The sequence below is a fragment of the Acomys minous genome (assembly GCF_964271855.1).
Source record: "Acomys minous genome assembly, chromosome: 9".
Taxonomy (NCBI): Eukaryota; Metazoa; Chordata; class Mammalia; order Rodentia; family Muridae; genus Acomys; species Acomys minous.
Window position 1 is genome coordinate 4,150,590 of NC_140490.1, and position 19,000 is coordinate 4,169,589.

Genomic DNA, 19,000 nt, shown 5'->3' on the forward strand with positions numbered 1-19,000 from the left:
CCTAGGACCTAGGCACTTGGGCCATTCACACTGCACAGAAAAGCCGCTTGCTGTTCTTTAGGTCTCCAAACGCGTAGGTTTGGAGGCAGCAGGGTGGCTTCAGGCCCTTGCTTGTAGCTCCTAACCTTCTTGCCAGTCAGCACCAGCTGCCGTTTAGAGAAAGATGTGCCTTGAGGTTGACCTATCTCAGGGTGCTGCACTTAAAGAACTGCCACTGAGTGCTGCTGCCTTGCCTGGGGGTACTGCATACAGCGGTGGGGTACTTGCCCACTTGCTAAACTCCTGCCCTGAGATGGAGACTCTCCTAGGATGGGGACCTGGATTCCTGCAAGGTTTTTAAGTGGAGTTAGAAACCCATGGCTTCGTGGGTATATTTCTGGTTGAAAAATTGCCTTACAGAATTGCACTCCGTTAGCAGGGCGGGGCCAAGCAGAGCCCATCAGTGACTGTTGCTGCTCTCATGTCCTGCGACCTTGTGACCTCTGTTGTCACAGAGTGTCTGATCTCCCAAATTCTGGCAAGGAAAGACAATAGGTCTTAAAAGGCTGAGTAACTCTTGTGAGTCCAGAACTCGGAAGAGGCTTATAGTGCTGTGGAGGTGGTTTTGTCCGTAGATCTCTTGCCATGCGAGCGCGAGGGCAGTTCATGACCTTGCGTGAACCTGAGAGGTCGGTGTGTGTGTGTGTGTGTGTGTGTGTGTGTGTGTGTGTGTGTGTGTGACAGTGTGTACCCGTAATCACATAATTGCAGTGGCAGAAGCGGGAGGGTCCCTGGAGCTTGCTGGCCAGCTTAGCCCAGGTTTAATGAGAGACTCTGTCTCAAAATTTGAGGTGAGAAAGGCTGAGAAAGACATCTGATGTTGACCTCTGGCCTCCAGATATGTACATGAGGCCTTACATGCATGCACACATTCACACATTCACACACACTCACACACACACACACACACACACACACACACACACACACACACGCAGGCACGCACTCATGCGCACACACTGAGGGTCAGAGCTGTCATTCAGACAAGTGGCATAACTCCAAGATTCCTTACACTTCTCTGATGGGTGGGGTTCTGGTGGCTACTGATCTCAATTACAATGAGCAGACCTGGGCTCTGCTTCTGGCTTTGATTTTTAGTGTAGTCTTGAGGCCAAGGAAGATGAGACCAGAACAGCTCTAGAGTCCTTCTAACCCTGCCTCAGCCCGCCACCCTCCAACACCTTGTCCTCACAGTGTATTTTTTAAATGCTGCACAGGATGTGTCTTGACAGTACATTCTAGTAGAAATGGATTATTATCTGACCGTTCAGCAGCATCTTTAGAAGGTAAATATGTCCTTAAGAAACATGCTAACTGTTGTGTTCACTGTAAAATCACAATCCCAACTGTGCCTCGCCTCCCAAGGTTAAAAACATTCCATACTTCCAAAGGGTTCTGTCAGGACATTCTTCACTGGGTCCCTGGATTGCACTAAAAACCCATGCATTTTGCTTTTATCTGAGTTTCAGAGAACTATCATGTAACCATCTGGAATACATATTAGGATTCCAGGAGCTCTTGACACAGCGGACTCCGCGGCAGATATGGTGTTTATGGATGAGCTGATAATGGCAATATTAAGGATCTTTGTTTGTATAATATATGGTTTAGAAAACAACGTTCTGTAGACACAGTTGGATTTGAGGCTAGTCTTTAGAAGGCAGAGTCAGCGAGGCAGGCATTGATTTTAAAAAACATAAGCAGCAAAGTGAAAGCGGAAGTGAAGGTAAGATTGACATCTTCTGCCAGTCGTGCTAATTTGACGTTGTTTAGGGGGAGTAGATAACACGGAAAGAAGGCGAGACACCAGTCAAAATATACAAGCCGATAGGAACTTGCAACCCAAAGCGAAAACGTGAACCAGCATTGCGGGACCTGGGAGAGGTCGGCAAGAGGCCTGACCCCATCTCTCTTTCCTGTTTCTCACCCTGGGCAGGTGGCAAGTCTCCAGTTCCCAGGCAGCATGATCCTTTCCCCACTGCTCTGGGTATCTGACAATTTGTAAACCCAGGAGGAAGCCTGTGCTGCAAGGGCTGTCCTTAGCAATCTCATGCACACAGCGTGAAGTGATCCAAAGAAATAGCTCACTGGCTATGTCTACCTCATACCATTCTGTGTGTGTGTGTTGGGGGCGGGGGGGGGGGGCAGCAGCTCGAGCGCCCTTGAGAAACGGGCGGGGCCAAAATGGGGGAGAGGGTGAAGCCAGCTGAAGAGCATATCCGGAATCTCAGAAGTCAGGGATAACATGTAATATCTTTAAATAATCAAAATAGAGGAAAATCCATGAGGGAGAAAAATCTTATCTTTTTAAAGGATGACCCAGTAAACAGTGTTTTAATGCCAGTGTTTAGGTGTGGAATCTCACAGGGAGGAAAACTAAATGGCCAACAGAAAGCCAGTAGTGGGCCGCCTGAGTGAGCCCCTTCAGAGTGCCAAGAGCAGTGCCTGGCACCTTAAGGAGAATTTTCCTCATGATAGTATGAGAGGGACCTGGTGTGACCCATGGTAAAAATCAAACCTACATGATAATAAGCCATAGTAGAAGGAAGTCTGTTTTAGGGCACCACACATTCCATTCATTTCCATTGTGTCTTTGTTAAATGTGGGAGCTGAGAATTGCAATCCTGCTATTCACAAGGGTAGTTTTAGACACAATGCTGAAAAAAATATCAGCACTAACCTTAAAATAAATAAATAAATAAATAAATAAGGATGCCCATAAATTAAGCACCATTGCTCTGTAGGCTCCAGCTGATGATTTTATTAAGGATGCGGCAGGAAGGAGAGAATCAAGGAAAATTATAAATTCATAAATACATAATTCATTGGCATGAAATGATTTTAATAGGATGGAAGCTGGGTTGTCTATTTCTCCAAGAAAATAACAGAGATGCTCTGATTAAAGCCCGTATCTGGCCTCTATGAAATACTTGCCAAACGGATGGGGTGCATTTTCTTCTCTGAAACTACCTTTGATAAGAAACGCATTACAAACTCATCAGTTTGGCTTCCTGTTAACAAAGAGACAGCAGCCGTCTGCATCACTCTGGATTCGCAGTGAAACTGCCACCCCACGTATCCTCCAACTAACGCTATGCCGGTTTGACAAGGGGCAGATGAATCCAGGAGTTACTGTGCAGGGGTTTAAATCTGTGCGGCAGCTGACGCTTGAAATAATCATCCGTACATCGCTCTGAGCTAGCCGGGGAAAGGTTGAAGCTGTATATTTTCAACATATCCACTCTAATGGTTAATCTGTTGTCTTGTACGGGCTCTCACAGGGTGGACCGGCAGCACATCCTGACAGCTTCGAGGAATTACTCACAGCAGACAGGCTCTCGCCTTGACTCTCAGAGTACGCGGTGGATGAATCTAAATTAGCTTTATTGAAAAAGGTGGAACTCACCTGACGCAAGTCCTTCAAACCTTCAAACCAGCAGGGCCCACAGACGACGGTTGGGTCATAGGGACAGTAGTGTCACTAAATGACCTCTGTCTGTCCCCAAGTCCCCAGGTTGTGTGCTTCAAATAGACTCTGACCCTTATTTATTGTTTGCCTGTTTGTGTGGGGTAGGGGGAAGGTGCACAGATGGGCAGAGGAGCCCGCTGCGGGCGTCAACACCGTTTCTCTGCCAAGAGTCAGCTAGTTAATATCTGGAGCTTTGTAGGCCACGTGTCCTATATTGAAGTTAAGAAGAGTTACTGAACACTTATAGATGGAGAGAAGCTATGGGCAACGTGTAAACAAATGATGGTGGCTCTGCTCACATACTATTGAACTTACAGACACTAAAATTGGAATTTTGTTTTGCTTTGCTGTTGGTACTCTCAGTAGAATCCTTGCTGGCCTCAAACCCATAATCTTCCATCCTCAGCCTTTCAAACACTGAGACTGTAGATACACAGCCTCCCATGCCTTAGCTAACACCTTTTCACCATTTTAGGAAATATTATCCTTGTAGTTTTCATCGACCATTAAACAGTTGCCCCTGGACATGACAGGGACAGGAAGCCAGCTGTTGGTGCTAGGAACCCAGCAGCCTTCATCTATGCTCTAAACACCTCCTGAACACGAATGCCACCATGCGCCATGGCTACAGGCCAGAACCAAATCTGCCTTCGTCTGAAGGCCTTCCCATGTCGCTGGCTTAAGGACCATGGTGCCACCGAGAAGGAGGCACAGGCGTCAGGATTGAGCTGTTCTGTTCAGTTCTGTGCACGTCCTGCCCCGGTTTGGTTCAAACGTATTAAAAGTGGTCTTCTCGCTCCTCTAGCCATCCTGGTCACCAGACTCTACTGGGATCACTCAGGGACACTGTTGCATCTCTTGTTTCAGTGGCGCCTTCCCTCCCTCAGCTCCACTGTTCATGTCTGGCTCTCACTGCTGAGAGGCTAATACCCAAGGATCATCACTTGAGGAAAGAGGGACAGCCTGTTCTAAGAAAAAAGAAAGGGACCAAAGGTAGCCAGACTTCTGAAAGGGACTTTCTACTGAATGCTGAACAGGGCAGAGTGATGGGCAAATAGTTATGGCAGGGTCAGAGTTCAGGGAAGATATATGAGCTGAGATTCTGGATGCAAGGCTCTCTGAGGAACGCCGTTCTCCTAATGCAGGACAAAGGAGGCAGAGGCCTGTTCTCTGAGAGATGCGATTGACATGGGACTTGTGGGTACCATAGGTACATACAATCCATCTGGTTGATTCTAGAAGACCCTTTATTCCTATTTATGTAAAGAAATCACAGTGAAGGTCACATGAATTCTGTTAACATATTCATGCAGCATTTTTCTCTCTCTCCCATGTAGGAGCCGAATTTCTTCATTACTCTATATTGATGGACTCAAACGTACACAATTCAGGTTTCCTAGGCAGTGAATAGAGCCAGAAATATACCCTGTGATTAACTTCTACATAACCTATTGTTCCTTAAAGTCTCCCTTTCCATTCCTCAATTAGCGCCACAAAAGCCAGAAATGGAAAAGTACCAACAAACCCTCCCCTCCCTGCCCTCCCAGCTCTCCCCGGTGCGGGCGTACCCGTGCCCTGTTAGCGCAGTGCAGCCTCCCATTTTCATTTTATATAATGACAGATTATTTTTAAGAACCTACACCCTCTGAGTTTTTTTTTTTCTTTTCAAATAAATCTGTTTCTTATTTTTTCCGACTACAGGTTGTGAGATTGCGTAGCTGGATAATGTACAGGAAGATGCAGCTGTTCAACTCTAGAGAGTTTCCTATGTTTGAGACAGTCCAGTTCCATCTTTTAATTACTCGCACATTAGCATGTTACAATGATCTTTCACAGCCGCTTTCCTAGGTGGACTTTAGTTGAGGTCCTGTGAACTTGAGGCTCTATCCCTGCTTATCAGCTCAGAAATCCTCATTCTAAAGATGACTCCTCTAAGTCCCCTGGGCTCTGACAGTGAGCTGTTCCCTGCCCCTCCTGACATGTGTCTCTTAGCCATGTTCAGTCGGCTGAGGGACCCATGGCAATTTGCAGCTACAGGCTTCATCCTACATCAACAGTCAACTACTAGTTTGGACAGTTATGATACCCAACCCATAGTATGGGTTATCTGTCAGGGATTTATTATCATTGCTTTTCTGTCATTTCTTAAGGAAATGCCCACTTCCTGTTACTGGGCCTATGTATATGACAGACTGACAGGGAGAAGCACCCTTCTGTCTTTTAGGATCCGTTTACCTCTTGTGTCCACATTATAAGACCCTGAGTGTTAATTAGCCCAGACTTCCTGGTGAGGAGCAGGCATCTGTATTTCAGGGAATTGTGTCAGCCAAGAACCTTTGTTCCACAGTGAATCTCACTGCAGCATCACACACAACACTACTGAGGCCTCTGTGGTGTGCCTTGGAGGAGAAGGAAGCATACTGTTGTTAACCTCTACCCAGCAATTGTGCTTTCAGTGTTTACCAAACATGACCACGCAAGGAAGTACCTGTGCTTCTCTAATGTCATAGAAGAGAAATGTGACATATAGTTTTCTCTCCTTCCCCCTCCCCCCTTTTATTTTCCATTCTTTTTATTGAGGGAGTGATGTTGGGCATGGAAACCGGGACATCACACATGCTAAGGAAGTACTCTGCCTTTGAGCTCTACCCTGACCCCTTCACAGTACTTTCTGGGTATCCAATGTCTGGCAGTTAGATTTAGACCAAGTTAAGCAGTGATATCAAAACCAAGATGGCTGATCAGGCCGGCCGTCTGGGATGAGAAGCAATGGTTTAAGAATGAGGGGTAAGGCCGGGTGTGGTGGTGCATGCCTTTAATCCCAGCACTCGGGAGGCAGAGGCAGGCGGATCGCTGTGAGTTCGAGGCCAGCCTGGTCTACAAAGTGAGTCCAGGACAGCCAGGGCTACACAGAGAAACCCTGTCTCGAAAAACCAAAAAAAAAAAAAAAAAAAAAAAAAAAGAAGAAAAGAAAAAAGAATGAGGGTAAAGACTTGATGTGTGAGCAGTGTTGTGCCCTCTCTCCAGCACTTCCCAGAAGATAATAGCCCTGATCTTGCCGTGATACTGGTTTTGGTGTGTATGTGTGTGTGTGTGTCTGTCTATGTGTGTTGTAGAGGGGAAGAGGAACTCTATATAATTTTGGAAGTTTCTACACAAATCAGAACGTCTTATACATTTTTAGATGTCACCCCTCCAGAAAGTATTTTAGGAAGTCAATGGGAAGGGGGATTGGGGGGGGTGGGGAAGAGAAAGAAAAGACCTCGCGGTTCAGCTATGAGGGAGACACCTCCATTCTAATACAAAATGATGGTTGTGTTTAGTGTTGAAAAAAAGAAACCATTTGGTAACTTTTGTAATGAACAGTTTCACTAGGGATTAATTTCCGTTTTCTTCTCTGCTTATTGTTTGGCAGTCGAGGCTGAAGCTAGAGCACGCTCCCACAAAGGCCCATTTGTGCACCAGAATGCAACTCCCAATTCTCGACATGTGCCCAAGTCAGGTGAAGGAGTGCTGGGCTTTGTCCCAGGGTTTAATAATTGCCTGGTACCCCTCTGAGTTTCACTGTAACACACTAAGCTCAGCTGAAGAAGAGAGCAGACGATTGTGTGGCTTTCGGCATGCATTTAGCTTGTTTGGGCCACAAAATTTGAAACAGAAAAGCCATTAAAACAAAACAAAACAATGGATAATCATTAAAAACAACCCCATTCTTGATCCCTGACTTCAGTAGGAAGCCCCTTCAGCGCGGTGCCTTTGTGTTCAAGCCACTATGCATGGCATTTACTCTGAGTGACTCCAGTGTGAATATGACATTACTAATGATCTGCTAAGTGTGTGCAGATGTGGGTTACTCCAGATGTGGTGATTAATAATGTAATGGAGATAGCTGTTTGACTCATGTTTATGAGTTGTTGCCTTTTATTACTTTTCTGAGTTTATTTGCTTTGAGCTATTTTTTTTTAACTCCAGCCAACAAACTCACCTTTAAATCTCAGAGCTTCATCCCCTACCCCCACCCCTTCCTTAATCTCATGGGGAAGGCAGGCAAGAGGGAAAAAGATGCCTTAAGCTGGAGGGGACTGGTAGACTCATCCCATGTTGGTATCGGGCTACTTGGTCATTGTCCGTTTTGCCCATTCACTTCAAAGACCCTCACAAGAGGCATCAGTGGACTCCGGCAGAGCACTTGCAGCCTGGAGAGGAAGACAAAGGCAGGGCTTCCTTTTTGGAAAAAAAAATCTAGTAAAATATGTCATCATTTTGAAGTAAGCCCAGGACCCTAGCCAGTGTTTCTGGAAGATGTTGCTTTGCTCTTGGTTAAAAACAGAATGCTGATGAAAAGTGGAATGAAATGTTGTTACAGATGTTCAGCTCTGCATTAAGGCTGTTGGAATTACCGCCACATCTTAAATCAATTCCCAGAGCCTTGTCTGGAGGTTATGTCACCGAAATAATGAATCCTCTTTAGTCAAGAAAACGCAAACATGTTAAAACATCATTGTAAGTTTAAATTAAGCTCCGGTGCAAACCAGGGGATCTGAAGCCTCATTAGACCTGCCTGGCATTTTCCTAACACTGACTCTTCTCTCCAGACTGTAAAACTGTTAGATTCAGGGCCTATTAGACAAGAGAGCACTGGGAAGTTACAGCAGAGCATTAAGTGTTATACGCAGGGATGTGCAGAAACAAGCCCTTGAATTTTATGAGGGCTTGAAGACTGGGGAGAGTTTGGCTCCTATAAAATTTCTGCATTAGATTCCCGAACTTGTTTGTATTTTAAAGAAGCCGGTAACTCAGGTTTCTTTAGAGGGGCATGACTTCATTCACATGGTCTGCACTGAGGCGAGGGAAAACGCTAGAGAGGCAGAGAGCAACTAGCTAGAAAGCACATGAAATAGAAGCCTGTGAGTGCCCAGGCTCACCACCTCAACATGTTTGTCTTTCCTGAAAGTGAGTAAACTTAAGTCTCTCTTTTAATCCTATTTTTATTTCTCTCGGGTTGCCATAGAAGCTATGAAATAAGAATTACATCTTAGAGCTCAGCCAGAAGTTTTTCTGGATCTTCTCTCTGTAAATATGCAGAAATCAGTGGAATCCACAGGCAAGATAGTAGTGAAATAGGTTTTATGTCCTACTTAGCAGGGCAAACTTACCCCTTTTCCTCTTGTGAGACCTAAGCCGTATATAATGTTCTCCATTACACAGCATTCGTACATTTAAGCGGAGGACGCTTTCTATCCCAGCTCTTCAGGGAACAGATTTCCAGGCTCCAAGTAAAGCTTTGACTGTGGTTCCATTGAAGTGAATAAATCCCAGTTTAAATGCACAATGATTATGATGGATGATCTCTCAGAGTCACAATGAAAATAAATAGTTTCCTTGCATCGAAGGAGGCATAACACTCTTTCCACAGTGAGGTGTCTCCCCAGAGCTGCCTGACACATATTAACTTGCAGATCTTCCATCTGAACAGCCAGGCCAGCAAACGGTGGTGACTGGGTGAAAGGGAGATCGGTGCTTAATCAAAGAAAGTACTTTATTGGAGGCCCAGAGCTAATGGTGAAGGGAAAGTTAAGAAAGAATCCAGCAGAAAAGCAACTAACAGAGAGACTTTCTGTAACTGGCCACCACCATGGTGACTGTAGCAGTCTCGCCATTGTCAACTAGGCTAGATGAAAGACCTTTTGGGGTGTTGCACTGTAATCTTGTGGAAGGAGAACAGTCTGTACCCCCAAATAAATATACTCATGTATGTACTCGCACATACGGAATCATTTACGTAGTGTGCTAGCAACCATCCAGGTCACCCTGTCGCAGTATAACAGTGGCCATACTAAAAAGTGGCTTTGTATTATGCGAAGAATCAACGGGAGACTTCCTTCTGTAGCTTAAGCCGGGAAAATGTAAAAGTGCACGTAGACGTGTGTGTGAACACGTACACACACTCACACTTCATCCTGCCTCGAACTGCTTTGGATGCCTGCCCCCTGTCCTCTGAAAGGAAGATGAATTCAGGTCAAACCCAGGGTGCCTGTTTGCTGGCTGAGAGATGCATATCACCTCTAAGTGATTTTCCTCACTGCCCTTTATGTGGCTTGTACTTATTTCCTTTAATCTTTTAAGTGCTGTTTAGTCTCAGTGTGATTTGCTGTGGATACTCATTTCTGATAAGATGCGATATCCTCCCTGCCACCAAGTCCCAGCCTGGAGCACTAAGTGACTGATAGGGCCTCAGTCTGAGTGGAGCCTAGGGTGGGCGGTGGGGGTGGGGGTGAAGGAGGGATCAGGTGGGACAGAGAATGGGCTGTGAGCCTTCACAGGCCCTCCTGGCACTCATCCCATCAGGGACTTCTCTCACCTTGTCACACCAGTTTTCCTTTGCCTTGGACCGCTCAGAATGAGGTAACCCCAAACTGACAGTGGAACAGGGGTGCATACGGTGCATATGAAGTGTGGCCCTTCTGAAGCAAATGTGGAGGATGGTTAGCATGTTCAAACCCCACTGGTGCTGTGTGTCCTAATCGCCTATGTTTATTTAGGGCTTTCACGGAAGTACTGTAGGATGCATGCTCAGTCATGGGTCTTGTGAACAATAGCAAGTGGCTGAGCTGGACTCTTCCCCCCCCCCCATCTAAGGCTCATACATATTAAAATATAACAAGCTTCTTTTGCTGTTGTCACTACTAATATTTCTCTTTAAGGTAACATCCATGCCTTCTGAGTTTCAGGGCTGTTTCCTCCTAGTCTGTATGACAATCAACTCTAAGAATCCGAGGATCCTAAATTTCCTTCTGGACGTTACAGCTTTAGCCTGGACTGTGGGGGTGGGGTGGGGTGGGGAGAGAAGAACTAGAGTTTTGTTGCACACGCCCTTGGGTGACAGGCTGGACGGCCATCTGCTGACTATCCAGCAGCTCTCTTAAAAACAGAAAACAAGCATGGTGCAGGCTAGCCCATCTCCAGTGCTTTTTAGTGGGTATCTCTGGGCAGAAGCATCAGACTGCAGTGCTCTGTGTTGTCTGTGAGTGAAGCTTCCCGTTGCTTAGTGACCTGTATGGTTTCGACATCCCTGAAGCAGTCTGTGGGGCTCAGCGCCTCCTCGCCACCCTCCATGCCCACCCATCGCCACATCATTAAGAGCTGTGCTTCTGTGGCAACCTCCTCCTTCATTCCAGCACCAGGTACCCTCCCTGCTGCAGCTGCAGGGAAGATAGCTGAGCTGCCCTGGGGACTCTTGAGCCTTCATGCACTGGTGTTCCCAGCCCGCTGTGAAACGAGTGAGCGAGACTCGCACTGCTAAGGCTTGGAATTCCTGCCTCTCCTCAAAGCTCTTGCTGTGGGGGCAAGGATTGGGAGCCAGTTAACTTGGTTCATTTGGAGAAGCAGCAGGCTGGCAGCTAATCTGCTACCTCAAACATAACTCTTAATTCTGATTTTGGTTACAAGAAACTTCATTTTGAGTATTCAACCAAGCAAAGTATTAACCCTTAACCAAAATTAACTCAAGGAATAATGACATGTATTTTCATATGTAGATAAATCACCATTTCTCACTTTTCTTGTGCCAGGGCATTCATAGATTGTTCTAGTCTGTTTGCAGTGCATGTTCAAGGGTTGGTGCACAAAGCAATATTGCTTCAACCTCCTCTCAGCCGGCCTCTCTGACTAACGCATCCGGTCTTTGTCACGGGGCCTCTAAAGACAGCCGTGACTCTTCTAGTGAGTGACTGAGCCTTGAATGTGTGTCCTTTGATATCTTGCCTGTGTTTCGCAGTCTGCCCTCAAACTGTTCGTAATCTCACAAGCTGCCTGTATTTGCAGTTGAAGACGAGCAGCCGCCAACTCTGTCACCAAAAAAAAAACAACGTAATGGGGGCATGAGGACCTCACCCAACTCCTCCCCGAAGCTGATGAGGTAAGCAGACCCCCCCTCACCCCAGTGCGGTCACCTCCCCAGCTCCTTCCCTGGCCTCCCCACCTGCCCAAGTCCAGGCCCAGACCTCCCTCTCCAGCCGCTTCATGGGGGAGGGGAGCGAGATCGTTAGATGGCTTCTTAAAGGCTGGAGTATTTACTCTGTCAGCTTGTCAGCAGTTAATGATAGAGCTGAAAAAATTCTGTCACGAAAAACAGTTTGAAAAGCTGTTTGAAAAATACATAGGCTTTAAAGTCTTAGCTGTCACCATGTCCTGTCTATGTGTAGTTACTAAACAGCAGTGGCACTAATGACACTGGGAACCAATCAGAGGGACTCTGTGGTTAGTTTGCCTGCGGCAAGACTCTTTCTGCTGCAGTCTCTCTGAGGACTGGTTTCTGTACTTAAGGCCATATGTGCGATGTATCATCACAATCAGAAATGAACCTGAAGATTACCTTCCTTTTATCCTGTCGATGGAAATCAAATTTCTGTTAATTGATTTTGACTGAGAAAAAAAAAGTTTAATAATCCGTGGGCTTGCTAAAGCAAAGTTCAAAAGTAATCCAGTTCTGCTCGGGTTAAAAGCAATATTAATTATGGAACTGGCTGCATTTGTTCCTTCCTTCCTTCCTTCCTTCCTTCCCTCCTTCCTTCTTCCTTCCCTCCTTTCTTCCTTCCCTCCTTCATTCCTTCCTCCCTCTCTTTTTATTAAATATTTTTATATATGCATATATATATATATATATATATATATATATATATACACATATACACACACACACAATAAACTACCTACAGCAAGAAGAACCATGACACAATCAGGAATTATATAAATGTTACATTCTTAGTGTTTTGGCTATTTGTATTTGGCAGCCTTGAAGAAAACGTTTTTCCTATCTTGGTGCATCTAAAATTCTGAATGTAAAACAATAACTATCATATCTCATCACTATCACCTTAAAACATCTTTCTAGACCTAAAAACATCTTAACCCCTAAACAACTAAGTTTAATTGTAAAATTAAACTATCTGGTCTTCAACCCCATCAGAAACTTGAGAAGGAATGAAATTAATTACCTGAGTATACTGAGAGTACAGGATAGCAGATCCCCAAATGAGAAGATGAAAGAGACAGTTTGCTACCTGAGCAGTTACCCAAAACTCTCTGTAATGTTAGCATCATCTGCAGCCTTCTGGCCCAGTATTCTAACAGACGTATCTGTGAGGCAGGAACTATTGAGGACTTGTTTACCTGTCTTGGCAGAGTTTGGCTGTCGACTCTGCCTGCATCCAAGCTTGTCCATTTTTAGGCAGAATTCTGTCTGTGGCTGAAACAAGGACATTTTGCCTAGTGGCTTGTTTGCCACATTTGAAGCCATCTCCATAAGGAGGTTCTTTAATGCTCATCATCCTCTTTGAGGTAGGCTGGGTGTTGCCAGGAGGTAACCTGTCTCATTGCCAGTGAATCTTTAAAATAGTAACAATATTTTAAATGCCATATTCTGCATGTCTCTGAGGTTTTTGAAGACCTTACCTAACTATTTTACCTTATCTTTCTATAGAATCATATCTATCTGTTGCACCTAAGATGTTTATTCTTGTGATAAAAATAGACTAGTAATTGATATGACTATGATTTGATCAACTAACAATTAACTTGTGTAACTTACTTATCCTACACAGCCTGTACTTTCAAAGTATTGGAAATAAACCTTGTATAATAATTGAGTTATATGGCACAATAGTGCATATTAAAGTAGAAATATATATAATGTGTATGAAAAATAATCTTACATTTGAATTCTATACCACTGTGTCTAAAATTAAGCTTATTTTTCATCTATATACAAAATTCTATACCAGTGAATTAAAAATAACCTTATGAGTGACAATTAAGGCATTAGGTTGAGGAGCAGATTCTCTACACTACTTTTTGTTCTATCTTCCTTATTTATTTCTATATTCCTCCTTCTTTCTTTTCACCTCCTATCTCCAAACCTAAGAATAGAAGATAAAGGAAAAGAGAAACATCCTTGAGTACAACCTTGTTTTCACTCTAAATAAGACCAATAATAACTTATAACCAACTCCCATTGAAAATAACCTTTATAGCCCAAGAAAGCAACCAAAAACCTACCCGACCCCCTTAAAGGAAATGGGGCATTGATGTTCTCCTAAGGTTTCTTCTGGCTGATTTGGGACAAAAAATACCTTTATAGAGGCCCAAATAAAATTGGGGAAATGGTTAAGCAAGCTAGGAATAGTGTTTGTCTTTTCTATCCTCCTTCCTTTCCTTGTCCCCCCATTTCTAAACTATGATGTCACTCAAGAAATAAAAAATAAAACAGAATTTCAGTACAACTCCTGTTCAGGCAAATTCATCATGTGCCACTTTTGTTTCTTTGACTGTTTCGGGATCCCGCCATCAGTTTTCCCAGGCTCCCTGACTCCCCAACACTTTAATGACAAGAAATGGTTCCAGGGCCCGTGAAGATAGTTCAAAGGGTAAAGTACTTGCCTTACAAACATGAAGACCTGACTTTGATACCCACAATACAGGGGTGCTGGGGATGAGCCAGGTACAAAGGCTTATGGGTAATCCTAAGACTGGAAAGAGGGGGACAGGTGGATTCATGGGGCTTGCTGACCAGCCACCCTAGACTAGTTGGTTGGTTCTGAGTCAGTGAGAGACCTTTTCTCAAAAGGGAAGATGGAAAGTGCCTGAAGAATAACACCGGTGGTTGACTATGTGTGCGCCCATGTGTGCGTGTGCATGCACAAGTGTATGTGCGCATGTGTGCGTGTGTGCATGTGTGTGCACACGCGTGTATGTGCATGTGCGTGCGTGTGGGGGGGCGGGGGGAGGGAGGGAGGGACAGAGAGGAGAGACTGAGACTTCAGCACTGTCCTGCTCCTCCTAAATGGTCCCTTTTCTGGAAATACTTGCTTCCCTGGCATCCCCTTCCTTTTCCATGGCTGTGGCCCCTTCTCCTTTTGATTACTAAAATGTAGTATTGATTCTTTCCACTCCCCACTTCCCCACCACATCCCTGCCTCCTCTGTGTCCACTGTCTGGAACATGGATTCCTGGTGGCAGATCCTCCTGGTCCTTTCCCTCTCTGCTGTCACATGTGCACTTCCCCCTCCCTCTGGTGAAAGGCTTCCGTGTCCTATGCCTCTTCTGTGCAGCTTTGCTGGGGCTCCATTGATTTACATGCGTGTTTACAGCTTATGAAAAGGAATAAAAACCGCACCAACTGCCAAGCCACTGGGTTTTATGACGCCAGTTGTCAGCCTAGCATTCAAGTCCTATTTACTCACCTTTAGGTAATCGGCTTATCTAATGCTAATAGTTTTCTCTATTTAAAGAAGAGAAAAGCCCAAGTGCTTTCTTTTGCCTAAATTTAGAGGAGCAAATAAATAAATAAATAAAGAGAAATCTGAAAAATGTGAAACCTTGGGAGCCAAATTCCCTGTCCCTGTTTGCTATGTAAAGTATGACTCGTTGCTTTGATCTTGAGTAATAATAATTCTGAGGAGTTACACTGTTTTCATATGCTTCAAAGCTGTGTCAAAGTTTTGCTGCTTAAGGGTACTTCTTTATTCTGTTGGCTCTTGGGTACCAAGATGACAGGTCTCCTGTAAGAGGTGGAGGCTGTTTAAAGTCGTAGCCTTCAGCAAAACATCAAATTACCAAATCCAGGGTAACATACTTCTACACAAATGCCTTTCCTGTAGATATATTATACCATATATATTAAATACTTTAGTGTTACGTGCTACATTTTATGTGCAATAGAAAGTGATGGTTTGAGGTAGCCTTGGGGGGACTTTTTTTTTCCATAAGCAGAAAAAGCTAGTGTATACCATATCAAGTATGGTTTTTACAGGACTTTCTGCCTGAAGGCCTTTGTAAATAAGTAATGATCAACAGATTGGCTGTGGGTTTTTGAAAAGCATGCCCATGTCAGTTTGCATGATGGGGGAGAATTTTCAAAGTGGATCTTGCTTTCATTGCCTGCCTGAGAGGGGCTAAGGGAGACAGCCATCCCAGGCCAGAGCTGTCTGCCTCTTCCTACATCAGAATAGCTGAATGGGGGTCAGGTGGTGAGCCAAAACTTGCCAAGCTGCAGAACTCAGGCTTCTCGTGTTGGCGCCTATGAGCTGCAGATCCCACCGAAGTTACAGTCGTCTGATGCTCTATCTTACCTGTCCACAGTGGTCTCCATCAAGGCTTAGCCAGGGCACGCCATCCCATGCAAATCAGGGTGTCTGACCTGTCCTTCACTTTTTTCCCCCTCAGGTGGTTAACATTCTTCATGGAATGTCAGAGAAGAAGAGACAGGCTCTCTGCTGAGTCCTCTCTGTTTCCCTTCTAGCCTGGCAATAAAGAACGCAACCAAAGGGCCTTCTGGTTGGCCTTGGAGTGTGTAGCACTGTCAGCTAGGCTCCTGAGTCCTGTGCGTTCCACATCCCCTTTGCTGATTCAGACCCAGATCCTTCCGTCTTTCCTATTTCCTTCTATCTCTTAAAACACCCCTTTTCTACTCTTCAGGAGATGAGACTCCCAGGTCCTGTTCCTTATGGCAGCTCCCCACCCCCCAAAAAAAAATCCATAAAGAAGCTAATGACTTACTTGAAGTGGGCTTTCCAGCATAGTTCTATGCCTCACTTTTGAGCAGAATCAATCATTCTGAATGTGGGCAGGTTTTAGTGGCCTATGGGTGGTGATACAGACAGCTTCAGAGAAACTCAGAGCCCAGAATGCCCTGAGATGGCCTGTAATTTACCACCCTGCCTTCTACAGATCAAACAGCCGCCAGAGTGAGGCCTTCCTCCAAATCGTCTACCTGCAGGAATTGTAGGGACTCTCCACTAATGGGCCTATCTCCCCATTTGTTCTGCTGTCAGGCTCAGGCTCACCCTGGTGTTTTAGTGGTATCTCATTCTCTGCATGATCGTTACATGAACAGCTGTGTGTGTGTGTGTGTGTGTGTGTGTGTGTGTGTGTGTGTGTGTATGGAGGTGGTAGATATTTTAGTCAGTCTGACAGAAACAACCCTCACAGCCACACAGAGCCAATGGCAGTGAAGATGCCTGTGCAATGACAGACAACCTTTGGCACTGTAGCCACTGAGAAGTGAGCCACAGCAGACCCTGTGTCCCTTGCACTCTATGTGCCAACACCTTCCTTTTCTTAACCTGGAGTTGCTGGAAGAACTTCTCCTACTTTCTACCCAGATCACCACACCTGCTGCCTCGTTCTCCCTCCTTTGTGGATTGTTGCTTTATAAATCCCTGGAGGGCAAGAATTTTGTCCCTAGATAGCTCAGCCAAAGGTGTTGAACTTGGAGCCACACAGATTCCATTTTATTGAAAGCTGTCCAGAAAGTTAGGAAAGCAAGTCAACCTGCTGTGTGATGATCAGTTAAAGCAGAGTGGTGTGTGTCTGAACCTACCCTACCTGCTCCCCAACACACACACACACACACACACATGCATGTACACATACATGCACATGCACACACACACAAACACTCACACATAGACAGGCATGCACACACGCACGCACGCACTTATCTCCAGCTGAATCAAGGTGATGAGGATCGGTACCTGAGCTTTCACGCATGTTCTCAAGTGGAACCTGAAAGGCTGTGTGCCTCAGGTGGCTGCTCACCTCTCAGATTGGTTCTCATCCTGCAAATGTCCCATGAGGACCTACTGTGCTTAAAGTGTTGTGGGAAGTCTTTGAGGGATCTAAAGTGTGGTGGGGGAAGAGGGGAGTCCAGTATTCAAGATGGGATGGGCAAGCCCATGCCCCACAATCGATTAAGAAGAGTTTACAGCATCTGTGAACACAGAAGGACTCCTGTTGCTCTGTCTAGCCCAGGCTGGTTTGTGAAGGGTGAAGGAGCTCTCGTTTGCCATCACTCTGTTGGTATTACTCCCTCCTTGTTCATGGTTGCCTGGACATTATTTCCAGAGTGCTGTGCATGTAAACTCATCAATAACTTCAGTGCTCTGAGCAAGTGTAGCTCTCCTGTATGACAGATGAAGAAGCTGGGGCATAGAGAGGTGAAGTCTACCTCATCTCTGGGGAAGTCTCACATTATCAGGAAGATGGAGGAGACAGTGACGATGCTCAGACCACTGTGCATGGCTTAGGATGGCTGCGGTGATGGGTCCATGGAGTAACATCGCTGGAGTTGAAAGTGTGTGTGTATTCTGGTCTCTCAGCCTTGCCTATTGTGGGCACTGGGAAGCCCTTGCAGGTTTTTGAGGAAGCGGTACCCTAAGTTGGGTGTGGGAAGATCATTGGCAATGGTATAAGGTGGCTATAGAGGTCCTTTCTGTGACCACAAACATGGAGATATGTAAGAGGGAGTCTTCCCAAGAAGATCTCATGGCTTTTCTAGTATCAGTCCTGAGATCTGGAACAAGACAGAGAGGGACAGACAGGAGCGGTTGTACGGTGTGTGTCAGGTGGACAACGTATACAAAGAGATAACTCCTATTGAGGCTAGCACAGATGATTGATGGTGCCCAAAACAGACATTGAGCACTTTTGAGGAGCGTTCACGACACGGGACCCAGGAAGGGTTAGACCTCAATTTCCTGAGAGTGAAGGGAATTTGATGGGAGGGAAAGCATTATGCTTTGGGGCACTGGCTGATCATTAGGTGAAATGGACTCATCTACTTGTTAAATCCCATCCCTTCTCTTTTGACTCATGCCTTTCATGGGGGCCTTTTGTTAGACTTTCTCACATCAGACCCTGCCAGTGTGACAGAGTTTAGTAATAGGGAATGGCAAAATGGCCTGGAGCCTACTCGGGGTTGGGGACAGAATGCCACCCTCATGGTTTTTTCCACTGGGCAGAAAAAAGAAGGGAAGCAGGGACAGGTTAGCTAAATAAATTTTCCCCTTAATGCACAAACTAACAGCATGTGACAGTCCCCCATGGGACCAGAAAAGGAAAAAAACCATGGGTGTCATGATTCCAGGCTTTGGATGGACTTGACGTTGGAATCAGGACAAGTTAGTGCTCAGCAGAAGGTCATTATCCTGTCCTGTCACTTCAGAGACATCTTATAGGACCAAGGGCCAAGTATGTTCTCCTGAGCCATCTCCTCGGCGCAACAGCACTACCTCCCATCTTCCTCAGAGGATGGTGCCTAGTACATGGTGCTGTGTTAGGTAGAAATGGAAAACAACAATACAGTTAGCACCAGAGAAGCCGAGAGGCTAGAGCCTGGCATGAAAGTTCTGTTTAGGTGGCTCCATGATTATCCATCTGGTGCAAGATGGTGTCTGAGTCCTAGAAAAGCCATATCTCAGAGGCAAAGATGGCAGTCAAGATGGTAGTTACAGAGTTGAAGGATGCTGGCAAGTGCCTGGCTACACAAATCGGGATCCTCGCAAATAGAATAGAAAATGCTGTTTAGCAAGAGCCAAAAGGAGTGGGGCATGTCAGGCTAAGACTATCTTCTTACTAAAAACAGAGCACTGAGAGAAACATGGCGTGATAGCCCCCATCCTTCAGAAGTATTCATATTTCACACTGCAGCCCTAA

General features: G+C 45.4%; 1 protein-coding gene across 16 annotated transcripts in view; it reads left to right on the forward strand.

The window, feature by feature from the left end:
• KCNMA1 (potassium calcium-activated channel subfamily M alpha 1) overlaps positions 1–19,000 on the forward strand; it is a 700,634-nt gene that overhangs the window by 592,029 nt on the left and 89,605 nt on the right. For 15 of the 16 annotated variants that reach the window (XR_014781481.1, XM_084794301.1, XM_084794303.1 and 12 more), the window contains one exon: positions 11,333–11,426. Coding sequence is in view for 15 of the 16 variants with exons in the window: in XM_084794301.1 (XP_084650427.1) it covers positions 11,333–11,426 (94 nt within the window). In the remaining variant the exon portion in view is untranslated. Of the gene's footprint in view, positions 1–6,923; positions 7,011–11,332; positions 11,427–19,000 lie in introns of all 16 variants that reach the window. The other variant, XM_084794295.1, reaches the window with a different exon arrangement.